The sequence below is a fragment of the Procambarus clarkii genome, chromosome 9 (assembly GCF_040958095.1).
Source record: "Procambarus clarkii isolate CNS0578487 chromosome 9, FALCON_Pclarkii_2.0, whole genome shotgun sequence".
Classification (NCBI taxonomy): Eukaryota; Metazoa; Arthropoda; class Malacostraca; order Decapoda; family Cambaridae; genus Procambarus; species Procambarus clarkii.
This window is the reverse complement of record NC_091158.1, coordinates 23,486,480-23,504,184: the sequence shown is the minus strand read 5'-3', so window position 1 is coordinate 23,504,184 and position 17,705 is coordinate 23,486,480. Positions and strand designations below refer to the sequence as shown.

Sequence of the window (17,705 nt, the reverse complement as noted above, 5' to 3'; positions counted from 1 at the left end):
AAGGAGGGCGAGAAGGAAGGACAAGGAGGGCGAGGAGATGGAGGAGGGCGAGGAGGAGGGAGGAGGGGTCGAAGGAGGGAGGAGGGGGAGAAGGAAGGAGGAAGAGGGCGAGGATGAAGAAGGAGAAGGGCGAAGAGGGAGCAGGAACGAGGAGGAGGAAGGAGGAGTAGGGCGAGGAGGAAGGATAAAGGAGGAGGTAGGAGGGCGAGGAGGGAGGAGGATGGTGAGAAGGAAAGAGAAGTAGGGCGAGGAGGAGAGCGAAGAAGGAGGGGGAGGGCGAGGAGGAGGAGGCCGAGGAGGAGAGCGAGGAGGGAGGAGGAGGGCGAGGAGGAAGGAGGAGAAAGGAGGAGGGCGAGGAGGAAGTAGGAGAAGGAGGGCGAAGAGGAAGGATGAGGGCGAGGAAGGAGGTGGAGGAAGAAGGAGGGCAAGGAGGAAGAAGGAGGAGGGCGAGGAGGAAGGAGGAGGAGGAGGAGGTCGAGCAGGAAGGAGGAGGAGGCCGCAGAGGAAAGAGGTGGAGAGTGAGGAGGAGGAGAGCGAGAACGAAGGAATAGGAGGTCGAGGAGGGAGGAGGAAGAGGGCGAGGAAGAAGGAGGAGGGCGAGAAGCAATGAATAGGAGGGAGAGGAGGAAGGAGGTGGAGAAGGAGGAGGAGGGCGAAGAGGAAGGAGGAGGAGAGTGAGGAGGAGGAGGGCGAGAAGGAAGAAATAGGAGGTCGAGGAGAAAGGAGGAGGTCGAGGAGGAAGGAGGAGGAGGGCGAGGAGGAGGAAGGAGGAGGAAGGTAAGGAGGAAGAAGGAGGAGGAAGGAGGAAAGAGGAGAGCGAGGAGGAGGAGGGCGAGAAGGAAGGAATAGGAGGTCGAGGAAGAAGGAGGAAAAGGGCGAGGAAGAAGAAGGAGGAGGGCGAGAAGGAAGGAATAGTAGGGCGAGGAGGAAGGAGGAGGAGGGCAAAAAGGAAGGAAAAGGGCGAAAAGGAAGGAGGAGGATGTTAAAGAGGTGGTTAAGGAGGAGAAGAGCCAGGAGAAAGGAGGAGTAGGAGGTCGAAGAGGAAGGAGTAGTTGTTAAGGTAGGAATGTTGCGGATGAGGAGGTCGAGGAGGAGGAAGGAAGAGGAGGTCGAGGAGGAAGAGGTCAAGGAGGAAGGAGGAAAAATTCCAGGTAGAAGGATGAGGTCGAGGAGGAGATCGAGGAGGAAGGAGGAGATCAAGGAGGAAGGAGGAGGAGGAGGTCGAGGTAGAGGAGGAAAGTGGATGAAAAGTAGGTCTAAGAGGAAGGAGGAAGAAGGGGGAGAGGAAAGGAGGAGGGGGGAAGGAGCTGGACGTCTGGGGGGGAAAGGGGGGAATTAGATAATGGAGGAGAAGAGGACGGGGAAGAATAGCAGGGGTAGGAGTAGTACAGGTAAGAGGAGGGGAGGGGGAAGAGGAGGAGGAGTAAGAGAAGGGGGACGAGAAGAAAGGGAAAGAGGAGGGGAAGAGAAGGAGGGAATGAGGAGGAAGTGGAAACAACAGGGGGAGGAGTAAGAGAAGGAAGGAGCTGAGCAAGGGGAGGGGTAAGAGAAAGAACGGGAAGAGCAGGGGGAGGGGTAAGAGAAGGAAGGGGTAGAGCAAGGGGAGGGGTAAGAGAAGGAAGAGGAAGAGAAGAAGGATTAGGAAGAGAGGAAAGAGGAAGAGCTGGGGGAGGGGTAAGAGAAGGAAGGGGAAGAGCAGGGGGAGGGGTAAGAGAAGGAAGGGGAAGAACAGGGGGAGGGGTAAGAGAAGGAAGGGGAAGAGCAAGGGGAGGGGTAAGAGAAGGAAGAGGAAGAGCAGAAGGAGGAGCAAGAGAGGAAAGAGGAAGAGCTGGGGGAGGGGTAAGAGAAGGAAGGGGAAGAGCAGGGGCAGGGGTAAGAGAAGGAAGGGGAAGAACAGGGGGAGGGGTAAGAGAAGGAAGGGGAAGAGCAGGGAGAGGGGTAAGAGAAGGAAGGGGAAGAGCAGAAGGAGGAGTAAGAGAGGAAAGGGGTAGAGCACGTGGAGGGGTAAGAGAAGGAAGAGGTAGAGCAAGGGGAAGGGTAAGAGAAGAGAAGGAAGGGGAAGAGCAGAAGGAGGAGTAAGAGAGGAAAGGGGAAGAGCTGGGGGAGGGGTAAGAGAAGGAAGGGGAAGAGCAGGGGGAGGGGTAAGAGAGGAAAGGGGAAGAGCAGGGGGAGGGGTAAGAGAAGGAAGGGGAAGAGCAGGGGGAGGGGTAAGAGAAGGAAGGGGAAGAGCAGGGGGAGGGGTAAGAGAAGGAAGGGGAAGAGCAGGGGGAGGAGTAAGAGAAGGAAGGGGAAGAGCAGGGGGAGGGGTAAGAGAAGGAAGGGGAAGAGCAGGGGGAGGGGTAAGAGAAGGAAGGGGAAGAGCAGAGGGAGGGGTAAAAGAAGGCAGGGGTAGAGCAGGGGGAGGGGTAAGAGAAGGATTGGGAAGAGCAGGGGGAGGGGTTAGAGAAGGAAGGGGTAAGAGAAGGAAGGGGTAGAGCAAGGGGAGGGGTAAGAGAAGGAAGGGGAAGAGCAGGGGGAGGAGTAAGAGAGGGAAGGGGTAGAGCAGGGGGAGGGGTAAGAGAAGGAAGGGGAAGAGCAGGGGGAGGGGTAAGAGAAGGAACATAAGAACATAAGAACAAAGATAACTGCAGAAGGCCTATTGGCCCATACGAGGCAGCTCCTATTCTATAACCACCCAATCCCACTCATATACTTGTCCAACCCGCGCTTGAAAGAATCGAGGGACCCCACCTCCACCACGTTACGCGGCAATTGGTTCCACAAATCTACAACCCTGTTACTGAACCAGTATTTACCCAAGTCTTTCCTAAATCTAAACTTATCCAATTTATACCCATTGTTTCGTGTTCTGTCCTGTGTTGATACTTTTAATACCCTATTAATATCCCCCTTGTTATGTCCATTCACCCACTTGTAAACCTCTATCATGTCGCCCGTAACTCTTCGCCTTTCCAGTGAATACAACTTAAGCTTTGTTAATCTTTCTTCATATGAAAGATTTCTAATTTGGGGAATTAACTTAGTCATCCTACGCTGGACACGTTCAAGTGAATTTATATCCATTCTATAATATGGCGACCAAAACTGAACTGCATAATCTAAATGGGGCCTAACTAGAGCAAGATATAGCTTGAGAACCACACCAGGTGTCTTGTTACTAACGCTGCGATTAATAAATCCAAGTGTCCGATTTGCCTTATTACGAACATTTATGCATTGATCCTTTTGTTTTAAATTCTTACTAATCATAACTCCCAGATCCCTTTCGCAATCCGACTTCGCAATCACAACACCATCTAGCTCGTATCTTGTAACTCTATCATCCTTACCTAACCTCAGAACTTTACATTTATCAGCATTAAACTGCATCTGCCAATCCTTTGACCATTTCAAAACCCTATCTAGATCAACTTGAAGTGATAGTGAGTCCTCCTCCGAATTAATTTCCCTACCGATTTTCGTATCATCGGCAAATTTGCAAATGTTGCTACTCAAACCTGAATCTAAATCATTTATATATATTATAAACAACAGAGGTCCCAGGACAGAGCCTTGAGGCACTCCACTTACAACATTTTCCCACTCTGACTTGATTCCATTTATACTAACTCTCTGTTTCCTTTGGTATAGCCATGCCCTAATCCAGCTTAATATAGCACCCCCAATACCATGAGACTCTATCTTTTTAATCAGTCTTTCATGTGGCACTGTATCAAAAGCTTTGCTAAAGTCAAGGTATACAACATCGCAATCCTTACCACTATCAACTGCCTCAACAATGCTAGAATAAAAAGATAACAAATTTGTTAAACATGAACGGCCATTTATAAAACCATGTTGCGACTCAATTATTAATTTATGTTTTTCAAGATGAAGACGAATTTTATTTGCTATTATGGATTCGAGTAACTTTCCCACAATAGACGTTAGGCTAATTGGTCGATAGTTAGACGCAAGTGATCTATCTCCTTTCTTAAAAACTGGTATCACATTAGCAACTTTCCAAAACTCTGGTACTCTGCCTGACTCTATTGATTTATTAAATATGGTTGAAGGGGAAGAGCTGGGGCAGGGGTAAGAGAAGGAAGGGGAAGAGCAGGGGGAGGGGTAAGAGAAGGAAGGGGAAGAACAGGTGGAGGGGTAAGCGAAGGAAGGGGAAGAGCAGGGGGAGGGGTAAGAGAAGGAAGGGGAAGAGCAGGGGGAGGGGTTAGAGAAGGAAGGGGTAAGAGAAGGAAGGGGTAGAGCAGAGGGAAGAGGAAAGAAAGAAAGGTGGGATATATGAGGGTGTGCACCCATAAAGGGGTGGTATATATGTGTGCGGGCACCCGTACAGGGGTGGGATATATGAATGCAGGTATCCTTACAGGGGTGGCATATATACGAGCGGGCACCAGGTACAGGGGGTGGGATATATGAGGGCGGGCACCCGTACAGGGGTGGAATATATGTAGGTGGGCACACGTACAAGGGAGTGATATATGCGGGCGGGCACCCGTACAGGGGTGGGATATATGAGGGCGGGCGCCCGTAAAGGCGGTGGGATATATGAGGGCGGGCACCCGTAATTGGGTGTGATATATGAGGGAGGGGACCCATACACGGGTGGGATATATGAAGGCGGGCACCCGTACAGGGGTGGGATATATGAGGGCAGGCACCCGTTCAAGGGTGGGATATATGAGGGCGGGCACCCATACAGGGGTGGGATATATGAGGGTGTGCACCCATAAAGGGGTGGTATATATGTGTGCGGGCACCCGTACAGGGGTGGGATATATGAATGCAGGTATCCTTACAGGGGTGGCATATATACGAGCAGGCACCAGGTACAGAGGGTGGGATAAATGAGGGCAGGCACCAGTACAGGGGTGGGATATATGAGGGCGGGCACCCATACAGGTGTGGGATATATGTGTGCGGGCACCCGTACAGGGGTGGGATATATGAGGGCGGGCACCCGAACAGGGGTGGGATATATGTGTGCGGGCACCCGTACAGGGGTGGGATATATGAGGGCGGGGACCCGTACACGGGTGGGATATTTCAGGGCGGGCACACGTACACAAGTGGGATATATGAAGGCAGGCACCCATACAGGGGTGAGATATATGAGGGCGGGCACCCATACAGGTGTGGGATATATGTGTGCGGGCACCCGTACAGGGGTGGGATATATGAGGGTGGGCACCCGAACAGGGGTGCGATATATGAGGGCGGGCACCCGTACAGGGGTGAGATATATGAGGGCGGGCACCCATACAGGGGTGGGATATATGTGTGTGGGCACCCGTACAGGGGTGGGATATATGAGGGCAAGCACCCGTACAGAGATGGGCTATATGTGGCGGGCACCCATACAGGGGTGGGATATATAAGGGCGGGCACTTGTACAGGTGTTAGATACATGCTGGCGGGCACCCGTAAAGGGGTGGGATATATGCGTGCAGACACCCGTACAGGGGTGGGATATTTGAGAGCGGGAACCCATACAGGGGTGGGATATATGAGGGCGGGCACTCGTGCAGGGGAAGGATTTATGAGGACGGGAACCCGTACAGCGGTGGGATATATGTGGGCGGGCACCAGTACAGGGGTGTGATATATGTGGGCGGACACCCGTACATGGGTGGGATGTATGTAGGTGGGCACCTATACATGTGTGGGATAAATGCGGGCTGGCACCCATGTATTGGTGGGATATATGAGGGCTGGGACCCGTACAAGGGTGCGATATATCAGGGCGGGCACCCGTACAGGGGTGGGATATATGAGAGCTGGGTCCCGTATAGGGGTGGGATATATGGGAGCGGGAACCATAGAGGAGAGGGACATATTAGGGCGGGTACCCGTACGGGGGTGGGATATATGAGGACGGGCACCCATACAGGGGTGATATACATGCAGGCGGGCACCCGTACAGGGGTGGGATATATGAGGACGGGCACCCATACAGGGGTGATATACATGTAGGCGGGCACCCGTACAGGGGAGAGATATATGCAGGCGGGCACTCGTAGAGGGTTGGGAAATATGAGGGCGGGCGCCCGTAAATGGGGTAGGATATATGAGGGCGGGCACCCGTGTATGGGTGTAATATATGCGGGCGGGGACCCGTACATGGGTGGGATATTTCAGGGCGGGCACCCGTACATGGGTGGGATATATGAAGGCCGGCACTCGTACAGGGGTGGGGTATATGTGGGCGGGCACCCGAACAAGGGTGGCATATATGAGGGCGGGCATCCTTACAGGGGTGGCATACATGCGGGCGGGCACCAGTACAGGGCTAAGATATATGAGAGCGGGCACCCGAACAGGGGTGGGATATATGAAGGCGGGCACCCGTACAAGGGAGTGATATATACGGGCGGGCACCCGTACAGGGGTGGGATATATGAGGACGGGCACCCATACAGGGGTGATATATATGTAGGTGGGCACCCGTACAGGGGAGAGATATATGCAGGCGGTGGGATATATGTAGGCGGGCACCCGTACAGGGGTGGGATATATGAGGGCGGGCATCCTGACAGGGGTGACATATATGCGAGCGGGCTCCAGTACAGGAGTGGGATATATGAGGGCTGGCATCCGTACACGGATGGAATATATGAGGGCGGGCACCAGTAAAGGGGTGGGATATATGAGGGCGGACCCCCGTACAGGGGTGGGATATATGTACGCGGGCAGAAGTACAGAGGTGGGATAAATGAGGGCGGGCACCTGTACAGGGGTGGGATATATGAGGGGCCGTCATCCATACAGGGGATTTGATATATGAGTGCGAGCACCGGTACAGGGGTGGGATATATGTAGGCGGGCACCAGTACTGGGGTGGGATATATGTAGGCGGGCACCCGTACAAGGGAGTGATATATGCGGGCGGGCACCCGTACAGGGGTGGGATATTTAAGGGCGGGCGCCCGTAAAGGGGGTGGGATATATGAGGGCGAGCACCCATAAATGGGTGTGAAATATGAGGGTGGGGACCCGTACACGGGTGGGATATATCAGGGCGGACACCCGTACACAGGGTGGGATATATGAGGGCGGGCACCCGTACAGGGGTGGGATATATGAGGGTGTGCACCCATAGAGGGGTGGGATATATGAGGGCAGGCACCCGTACAAGGGTGAGATATATGAGGGTGGGCACCCGTACAGGGGGCGGATATATGAGGGTGTGCACCCATACAGGGGTGGGATATATGAGGGCGTATACCCGTGATATATGAATTCGGGTATCCCTACAGGGGTGGCATATATGCGAACGGGCACCAGGTACTGGGGGTGGGATATATGAGGGCGGGCACCAGTACAGGGGTGGGATATATGAGGGCGGGCACTCGTAAATGGGGTAGGATATATGAGGGCTGGAACCCGTATATGGGTGTAATATATGAGGGTGGGGCCCGTACACGGGTGGGATATTTCAGGGAGGGCACCCGTACACGGGTGGGATATATAAAGGCGGGCACCCATACAGGGGTGGGATATATGAGGGCAGGAACCCATTCAAGTGTGGGATATATGAGGTCGGGCACCAGTACAGGGATGGGATATATGAGGGCTGGCACTCATACACAGATCGGATATATGAGGGCGGACATCTGTACAGGGGGTGGGATATATGAGGCCGGACACCTGTACAGGGGGGGGATATATGTATGCAGGCACACGTAAGTAGGGAAGATGAGGACTAGACCCGCGCGCGCCTCCTGCCAGGTGGCACTCACGTGAGTGGCACCTGGCCAGGTGGGGCGCGGGGGTGTAGTCCTCAAGGGTTTTTGGGGATTTTCCCGGAAGTATGGCGCATGTCGGAGGTAATTGAAGCGCGCGGTTCAAGTCCTCGTGGTTTTGGGGAGCTGTGTGTGTGTTTGGGTGAAGAAAGAGTGAAGCCATGTTGTTGTTGTTGTTGGGGATGTAGGAGAGTATTGCCACCTGTCAGGTGGCGCGCATGTGTCTAGTCCTCAAGGGGGAAATTTCCCGGAAGTTTGGCGCGTGTCGGAGGTAATTGGAGCGCGCGCGCGGATCTAGTCCTCAAGGGATAGGGTATGTGGTCAGGAAAGATGGGAGTTCTTGTTGTGTGAGAGTAAGTGGTAGAGTAAGAAAATAGAAGGATAAGAGGAAGGAGTAAATGAATATGTATGTGTGTTTTGCGTAGACTTTATCCTGTGTGCGGATAATAATTTTGTTGATCGTGAGATTGCGTGTAGATGCGAGGAGACCCAACACAGTCTGTTATGTTGTTTGGGGTGGGGGAGGGGTATGAGATGGATGGAGGGAGGGAAGGGTGAGTGGGAGCTTCCCCTCGTCGTCATGAGACTGCTCTGGGTCATTATGCGGTTAGACAAACCATTTAACTCCCCCTACAGGAAGTGCTAAGTGAGAGAGGATGAGAGAGTAGAGTCCAGCAGGAGGGATGTTACATGGAAAAGCGTTAATTATGTATGTGTGTTTGTCATAGTTTGATGATCGTGAGTAGAGGTTGAGGGGATCCAACATAGTGGATATGATGTTTGGGTAGGGGGAGGGGGGAGGAAGAGGAGAACCCCCATACCTGAGAGGAACGCCTGGACGTCCATTAGCTTCCCCCTACAGGAAGTCGTAAGTGGGAGAGGAGGGTAAGAGAGAGAGAGCACCAGCCTCCTGCGGAAGTGAGCCATTGGCTTAAAGGGTTTTCGTTGTCTTAAGACCAGACTTGAAGATGTTCGTCCCACCACGCTTCCCCATACACTGTGGATTCGTTAAGGAGGAGCGAGGTACATACTCCTGCCGACAGACGGACCCACACCTGTCAGCCATCAATCACTTCTCATTTGACCCAGGTCGATTCCCTCCACTCACACACAAACGCGCTGCCAGTTCACTGCTAGTCTTCATCCGCTACACACCCACCATACAGCTCCATGTCATGGAAAGGCGAAGCTCTTCAGCCTGCATGAAATGCGGAGTGTTTTATATTCCATCAGCAAACCAACTGTGTCGACTGCAATGCGCTAGCTGTGAAAAACCGCCCCTAGGACATTACGACATCAAATGCAAGCGATGTCAGCAGATTTTCTGTGATAACAGAAAGTGTCGTTATTGCTCAACTGCCCCGCGAGGAGGTCATCGTCGAAATGAAACTTCACATAAACGTTGTTACCCTATAAAAATATACTTCTCGTATCTGTATTTCACCCCGTTGCAAGCGAACACACATGCATAATAAACATATTTTTCCCCATTCACCCGTGCTGAATATCATTTATTCCATTTCAGGTTATAATCCTTACCTCAATCGACGGAGGGAACAGATCGACGTCATCGAGTCTACACCCCATTCCTCACACACTGAGCTAAGGAGAGCAGATCTCACTCGCGGCCACCCCCCGCCCCTTCATCAAGGTCAGCCACGCCGCCAGATGGGGGGCTACAAGACAATATCTCATCCTGTTAACACGATGTTACGGATTCATACTCACTCACCTGCCCAACCCCTTCACCATGACGTAAGTAAGTTAATACTGTCTTATTTCAGTCTATTTCCTAAACATATTAATTCCCACTAGTCTGTTCCCTAACCTCATAATATATATATATATATATATATATATATATATATATATATATATATATATATATATATATATATATATATATATATATATATATATATATATATATATATATATATATCTATATATATATATATATATATATATATATATATATATATATATATATATATATATATATATATATATATATATATATATATATATATATATATATATATATGAAAACTCACACCCCAGAAGTGACTCGAACCCATACTCCCAGAAGCAACGCAACTGGTATGTACAAGACGCCTTAATCCACTTGACCATCACGACCGGACATAATGAGGTGATAGCCGAGGCAAATCACCTCAAAGAATGAGGTGATTTGGTAAAATGCTATGCCCAAGATAACTATCCGAGTGCCGGCGGTGGGGTGGTTCAAATAGCCTCGGCTATCACCTCATTATGTCCGGTCGTGATGGTCAAGTGGATTAAGGCGTCTTGTACATACCAGTTGCGTTGCTTCTGGGAGTATGGGTTCGAGTCACTTCTGGGGTGTGAGTTTTCAGTTGCATGTTGTCCTGGGGACCATTCAGGCTTGTTCGCATATATATATATATATATATATATATATATATATATATATATATATATATATATATATATATATATATATATATGTATATATATATATATCTTTCTAGAGATATATATGCTTCATTCTTTCTAGAGATAATATGTTTTTCTTTTTTTTTTACAGACGACTCACCGCTGTGCATAGATTTGACATCCAGCAGCAGCAGCAGCGGCAGTGAGAGTGACACAGCAGGGCAGACATTGCCCACATCCGGCTCCCACAGGAAGGGGAGGGCTCGTTCACGCGCTCACTCAACCCCCCGTTCCTCCCCCAGCCCCATACCCCAATCAATCAGTGACAGCTACGACAGCAGCAGCAGCGGCAACAGCATCAGCAGCAGCAGCACTGGTGAGAACAGTACCATTAACATCACAGACACTGACTCAGACGACCTTGACCCGCAAGCGTCTGTCAATTCTGTCTTGTTAGCACCATCTGGCGTAATAGCTGACCCTGCGGTCTCACCCTTTCATGTCGGAGGGGGAGGGCTATCACCACCCCCCACCCCTCCTAGCCCTCTCCCATCACCACCTCTCTCTCCCGCTCCTCCACCTGCCCTAGAAATTCAACCTCAGCTGCTGGATCGAATTGATAACTATAACGGCAGTTATGTTCGGCTTTCATTCTCCATACCAGAACATGTTAACACCTCCCCAGGATTCTATCTGAGAACATACAGGGATTTTTTCATTAATGAGATACGCACCCTTTTCTCTCAACAACACCCATTCCTCCTAATTTGCCCAGACGTCACTTTAATTGTGCGAAATTTAAATGTACAACAAGACGAGGAGGATAATCTATTGGATCCTATAAATAACGATGGCTTTCCCATACGAGGTGAGGGGCGAAGAATTACTCTTGAGGAAGTAGAAACTCTTATTGATTTTTGGGCAGATGAATTGACCGGGAAAATATCCCAATACCTGGAAGCGAGGGAAGGGTCCAATGTCTTGGTTGAGCGGCTCACCGGGTTTTACATTAACTGTGGTCAGATTGAACATCCGATAAGATTAGGCTCGCATGTAGACTATCCTGAAGGCTTGCGTGGGAAAAAATTGGTTTTCAATCCAGAGGGAGAGGCTGATATTTGCCTTATGCAGTGTGTTGCCGCTTATAAATGTTTAGCTAAGGGGATGCATCTAGATAATATTCGCGCTAGATCTGTGAATGCTAGTTGGTGTCTCAGACACATGAATTGGCCAGCAGATGTCAATTCTGCAGTAACATTCGAGGATATTCACAAGGTAGAGAAAATAAATAAAGTCAGTATATTCATCTATTCACTAGAAAGAGATGAAAATGCTAGACGACGACAACGACACTACATTACACTAGCTAGGAAGGGAAGAGGGGGATATACAGATGTCATACCATTGCTGATGTTGGAAGCTCAACACTTAGTATTAATTAAGGATTTTAACCAATATGTACGTAATATGCGCAGCAATCCAGATCGCATCCCAAGTCATCACAGCTTCTGTCACTGTTGTTTGATATCACTCCCAGCAGATAGCATGCAGAGTCATGAAAGTACATGCAAAGTACATCAGACTCTCAAATTCTACCCACCAGAGAGGAAGATTACTTTCCGTAACTATGGACGGGGATATGGTCCTAGTCACATGTGCTTTTATGACTTTGAGTGCATGTTAGACCGCTCGAACCCTAAGGGAATGATAGAATCACGTCACAACGCAGTGGCGTATGCGTACATCATCATTGACAGACAGATGAATATTGTTGAGAAAGATACTTATTTGGGTAAAGATGCGGTCAATCACTTTGTAACCACGCTAGAAGCGTCATGGGTTAGAATCAAGAAGGGGTTAGTATCCTATGAACTTCACATGTCCCACCAACAGCAGGCGATATTTGAGACAAAAACAGCCTGTGAACTCTGTGATGAACCTTTTAATGGAGAAGATGTAATCAAAGTCCGTCATCACGACCACACAGTAAGATTCCACAATTATCAAGCAGCTTACTGTGATAGATGTAATTTGCAATGTATAAATTCATACAAGTTCCTATACACTTTTTCCCACAACGCTTCCTATGATTTAGGAGTAATCCTAAACGAGATGAGAGATCGACAAGGGAGTGAAATAGATATATTAGCTAAGGATGGATTTAAATTTATGAAAGTTGATGTGAACAACTTAAGATTTTTGGATAGTTTAGCCCTTCTCAACGGCTCGCTAGGAAGCCAAGGATCACATCGATAGTGGGAAACCTACCACATTCACTTTGGCTATGTTAAAAGGGGTAAATAAAGCAGCCATCCCAAAACTGCTCACGGGTAAACAATCATTCTGCTATGATTATTTATCCTCTATGAGTGTGTTGGATGAACCACACCTTCCTTCTCGCGATAAGTTTTACAATACACTAAAAGACGAAGAGTTGTCAGAAACAGATTATAAACATGCCTTAGAAATTTTTGATTTGGCTAAATGTCGCAACATAGGGGAGTATCTGCTCCTTTACCTCAAAGTGGACACAGGATTGCTACCCGATGTGTTCACAGTCTGGCGAGATACCATGCTTGCTCTCTACAAATTAGACATTTCACACTACATTTCTTTACCCTCATTTGCTTGGGATGCATTCTTGCTTAAATCGAAAGTTGAACTTGATGTTGTGTCAGACCCATTGTTATATGATTTACTTCGTCGGAATCTCCGAGGTGGGTTCACCAGTGTGACGAGACAGTATACGAATGTGGAGAACAGGCACACAGGCTTAGATCTAGGGGAAGATAGTAGCTACATCATTTACTTAGATTTTAATAGTCTTTACGGGGCGTGTATGACTGAACTGCTCCCTCGTGGTGGGATTCGGAAACTGACACACGATGAGCGTGACGTACTGCTAGAGCATGGCTTGGAGAATATCCCATGTGACGGGACCAAGGGATATTGGGTGTTGTGTGATACACTGCAGGTCCGACCGGAGGTAGCTAGGTATACAGATGAACTGCCCCTTGTTCTTTCCCATACATGCATTACCGAGGAACACATTTCACCCTACAGTAAGAATATTCTTACAGAAGAAAGTCGTGGGCTGCCTAAAAACAACACTAAATTAATTGCTTCTCATCTTCCTCAGAAAGACTACCTCGTTAGTCTGGACTTGTTACAGTTGCTCATGCGCATTGGATTAGAAGTAGCTAAAGTTCACGACATCTACGAATTCGAGCAGGAGAGTTACCTTAAAGACTTCATTGAAACCAATGTTCGTGAACGTGCTAGTACCAAATGCGCGATAAAAAAAAGGCTTTCAAACTCGTATCAAACTCTATATATGGAAAGAGTCTCACAGATGTATCTAAATATGGGAACAAACACTATTTGGTCACAGATCGTAGTCATTTCCTGAAACATGCTCGAAACCCATTCTTCAAGCGGAGTCTTTTGTTAAGTAAGGATCGTGTGATATGTACTATCAAGCAGAAGTCTCTCCTAGTCAACACTCCTACCTATCTGGGTTATCATATACTTCAAATTGCTAAGAGGCGACTCTATGAGTTCTGGTATGATGTTGTCAAACCTGCGTATAGGGATAAAGCGAGTCTGTTATATACAGACACAGACTCTTTCATCATTAAACTGGACTGTCAGGATGTGTTTGAAGAGTTGAATAAGTCTCCTCTCTTCGACTGTATGGATTTTAGTAATTTTAATGACACACATCCATCCTACTCTAGAGCGCGAGAAGGTGAACTAGGATTGCTCAAGTCTGAAATAGGCGCTAAGATTATTAACCAGTTAATTGCTCTCAGACCTAAAACATATTCGTTCACCACTCATGATGGGGAGCACACTTGCAAGTGTAAGGGCGTACCATACCATCTACAAGAGAAACTCTCACATGACTCGTTTCAACACACTCTTGAAACAAACACTTCAATCAAGTATGTGTCGAGATCTATACGCAACGTGCAAGGAAAGATTTGTACATGTCGCAGTACCTGCAGAGGATTGTCAGCATTTGACGATAAACGCTACATTTTAAGCCCCACACAGTCCCTAGCGTATGGTCATCCTGATATTCCAAATAACAATGATGATGAGATGGATGTAGAAGTGAGAGAGGAGGAGGAGCTGGAAGAAGTGTTTATGGAGGAGGAGGAAGTAGAGCAAGCACAGAGACTCTACCCAATATTCCGTCCCTGGAGCAAACGCGATGCTACAGCTCAGAAACTATTCAACCCTCGCTAGATTTGATGTTGTACAATTGTTAGGTAGTATTAAGATGGATGCCCCATATGACTAGAACTTTTATACTAAATGAATAGGATGTTTAATATTATTGTTTGTGAACTGTAAGAACTATGTTTAGTTTAAAAATGATATTGCTGTACATAAAATATGTGAATAAACACCTGTAAATGACTATGTTTGTATAAATACCACCTCAGTTCCTTAGTTTTTAGCAGTCTTAACGAAGCATTAATCATGGACAGTTCCTATGATATAATCCATGCGGAACATCTAGATATTTTCAGAGAACCATCTCGTGTTATTATTGCTGGTTATTCAAACAGCGGAAAATCCAACTTGTGCAGTAAACTTGTAAGGAAGTATCAACACAAGTTCTCCTCAATAATCATATGCGGAGGAGGTTACTCTGAATTACGATCAGATCCACAAATTAAAGGGAAGCTGATCGAGCATTCAACCATTATTGATCCAGTGGAAGAGCGAGTAGATAATGACTCGCATATCTTAGTAATCTATGATGACCTTTTTACAGAGTCTGCGAATTCAAAAATCGTATCAGACATGTTTACTAGGGGCAGACATTTCACGGTTTCCGTCATATTGATTACTCAAATATATTTTTTCCTGGTAAATATTCGAGGAATATTAGTTTAAATGCTTCTCATTTCATATTGGTTAAATCACGAGACCTGTCACAAATTGAAACACTCGGACGACAAATATTTGGGAAAGTGGATTCAAAGAAATTTGTAGAGTTATATAAGCAAGTTATTAGCCAGCCCTACGGCTATTTGCTAGTAGATCTGGGCTCGAACACTCCATCTACGATAACATTACGCGGTAATATTGTTCACGAACCGCCCTATGAGATAGTTTACCAATGGTGAGCAAGAAAGATGTACTGGAACGAGTATATAACGACCCCTCATCTAGCGGGGGGCTTGGAAGGGTGCAGAGATTGTATAAGGCAGCCAAATTAATTAACTCTAGTATAACTCTAGCCAATGTAAAGGACTATCTGAAAAGCTCTGACTCCTATACGTTGCATTATTTACAACCACATAAATTCCCTCGGCGTCGGGTGTTAAGCCCTAAACCACGACTATTTCAAGCTATAGACTTGGCCGAGATGAGTTTATTGGACAAACATAATGACGGAGTGAAATATTTACTCGTATGTGTAGATATTTTCTCCAGGTACGCCCAAGTAGTACCCTTACGCGCCAAGGATGGGAAAAGCACCAGTAATGCTCTAGCTTTAATTCTAGATTCACCTCATTCTCAGGGGGTGCGCAAAATTAATTCTGATCGAGGTGGAGAATTTTATAACGCCACTATGAAAAAAATGCTGGCAGCAAGGAAAGTACAGTTATATAGTGTATTTTCTCAGGAGACTAAAGCTTCAATCGCTGAGCGGTTCATACGTACTTTAAAAGGTAAACTTTACACGTTTATGACGGCGCACAACACTTTAAAATACATGCAGGCTCTACCAGATATTGTGAAAACATATAATTTAACCCCACACAGAGGATTGAAGGGGAAGACACCTGCGGAGTGCACGCTCTATCCTCACCCAGCGAACACGCCAAACAATTTGATTTAATGTATAAAAGCCCGAGCAAATCAAAGAGAGCTGTCATTCCTCGATTGAGTGTTGGTGATACAGTACGCATCACTCAATCTGATCGCATTTCCAAGTTTAAGAAAGGGTTTAAGCAGCAGAACACCCGAGAGATCTTTACAGTTACACGTATTGATCGGAGACAACACATCCCTTTATACTTTCTAAAAGATCTGAATGGGGAAGAAATTGATGGTGGCTTCTATAAACAAGAATTAACACCAACACATTTGCCTCAAACCTTTAATATTGAGAAGGTATTGGGACAACGCAGTCTCTGGCAAACTCCAGTATAAAGTTAGGTACGCAGGTTATGATCGATCATTCGATCAATGGATTGATGCTGCTGAGATATTACATTTATAATGAAGAAGCCCTTAGTTTATAAATACAAGGAATTGATCCAACTATTATCAAAACTTCAGTATTCCTCGAGAAAGCAGTTGATTGAAAAATTGAAGGAACCACATATAAATTGTTTATCAGAAATTTTTAATAACTTTAAAAAAAAAAATTGCCCGTGCCTGACAAGGTCATTAAAAAGTTGAAAAAGATATAAATTGCTTATTCGGTCACTAGCCTGTAAGAAACCTTCTGTGACAACTAAGAAACGGATATTAACCAGCAAACAAGGAGGCAGTATTTTATCCATTATTTTACCAATTGCGGCTAGTTTAATTACACGGTTGTTCAGTAAGTAAAATGAAAGCCTTTTATCTCGTATCGCGTAAAATAGTGGACAACCGGAAAGCTGCAAACAGCCCTGCTTACCCCACTGTGAAAGCAGTTGCTCGTCATCTTACTGTCAACCCACCACCCCCTCCTCAGTTGCATACCAACCCTTCCATAAAACATTTAATAGATTTGAAGTTGAAAGTGAGAGATCATGAATATGCAAGATCCTTGCTAAACCATTATGATGCTACTGGTATCGTTCGTTGGGATCTGAATGGAAATGTATTGGCTCCAGTATCTGGCATACATATAATTAATGACATTATACATAAAATGACTGTGCTTAAATCTGTTTTTTTACCGGATAAACTCCCCATTGCTCAACTGTTTTTCACACTAACATCTACATCGCGAGATTTATTCCGTAATACTACGGCAAGCAGTCAAGTGTATGAGCCTCCATCTGTTAAGAGAAAGGCAACTGTCAAGATTGATCCTCACAGTAAAAGGAATGCTTCCTGGATCGTATATTAACAGGTGAGTGTATATAAATGTGCGTGTAATGTGTAGCTGGCCTTACTAGGCAAAAAGCAGTCTAAGGAGATAGAGCGATGGACACTCACGTGATATACGCCACCAGCGTATCAGATACGCATTTATTCCCCAATAACATCCCCGCATCTTTCCAAAATCGATTGTTTAACCAGCTAGAATTAGATCCCAGGAAGAGTTATGAAATGTGTCTACAAAAATTACTCCTCCCCACTCCCCATTACGTTATTAAGCGTGATAATCCTGAGGCATATATACGTGTAGGCGTTACGTATGAGAAAGTGAGCGAGGGGAAATACATGCATTCAAAGCATTTATTATCATCTGATGTTTTAGCCGGAACTATAAAAGAAATTAATACCACGATTAATACAGAAATAGAGGCCATATTTTCAAGTAATGCTAAACTGAGTTTTTTAGGAAAGTCATTAAAACAATTTTCAGCT

The 17,705-nt window shown here is 46.8% G+C and overlaps 1 protein-coding gene across 1 annotated transcript in view; it reads left to right on the top strand.

Moving 5' to 3' along the window:
- The first annotated feature begins 1,159 nt into the window (after positions 1-1,159).
- The window catches only part of LOC138362841 (dentin sialophosphoprotein-like), a 121,135-nt gene continuing 104,589 nt past the window's right edge, over positions 1,160-17,705 (top strand). The window contains exons 1-3 of the mRNA XM_069321412.1: positions 1,160-1,250; positions 9,265-9,390; positions 10,306-10,530. Coding sequence (XP_069177513.1) covers positions 1,160-1,250; positions 9,265-9,390; positions 10,306-10,530 — 442 coding nt within the window. The remainder of the gene's footprint in view (positions 1,251-9,264; positions 9,391-10,305; positions 10,531-17,705) is intronic.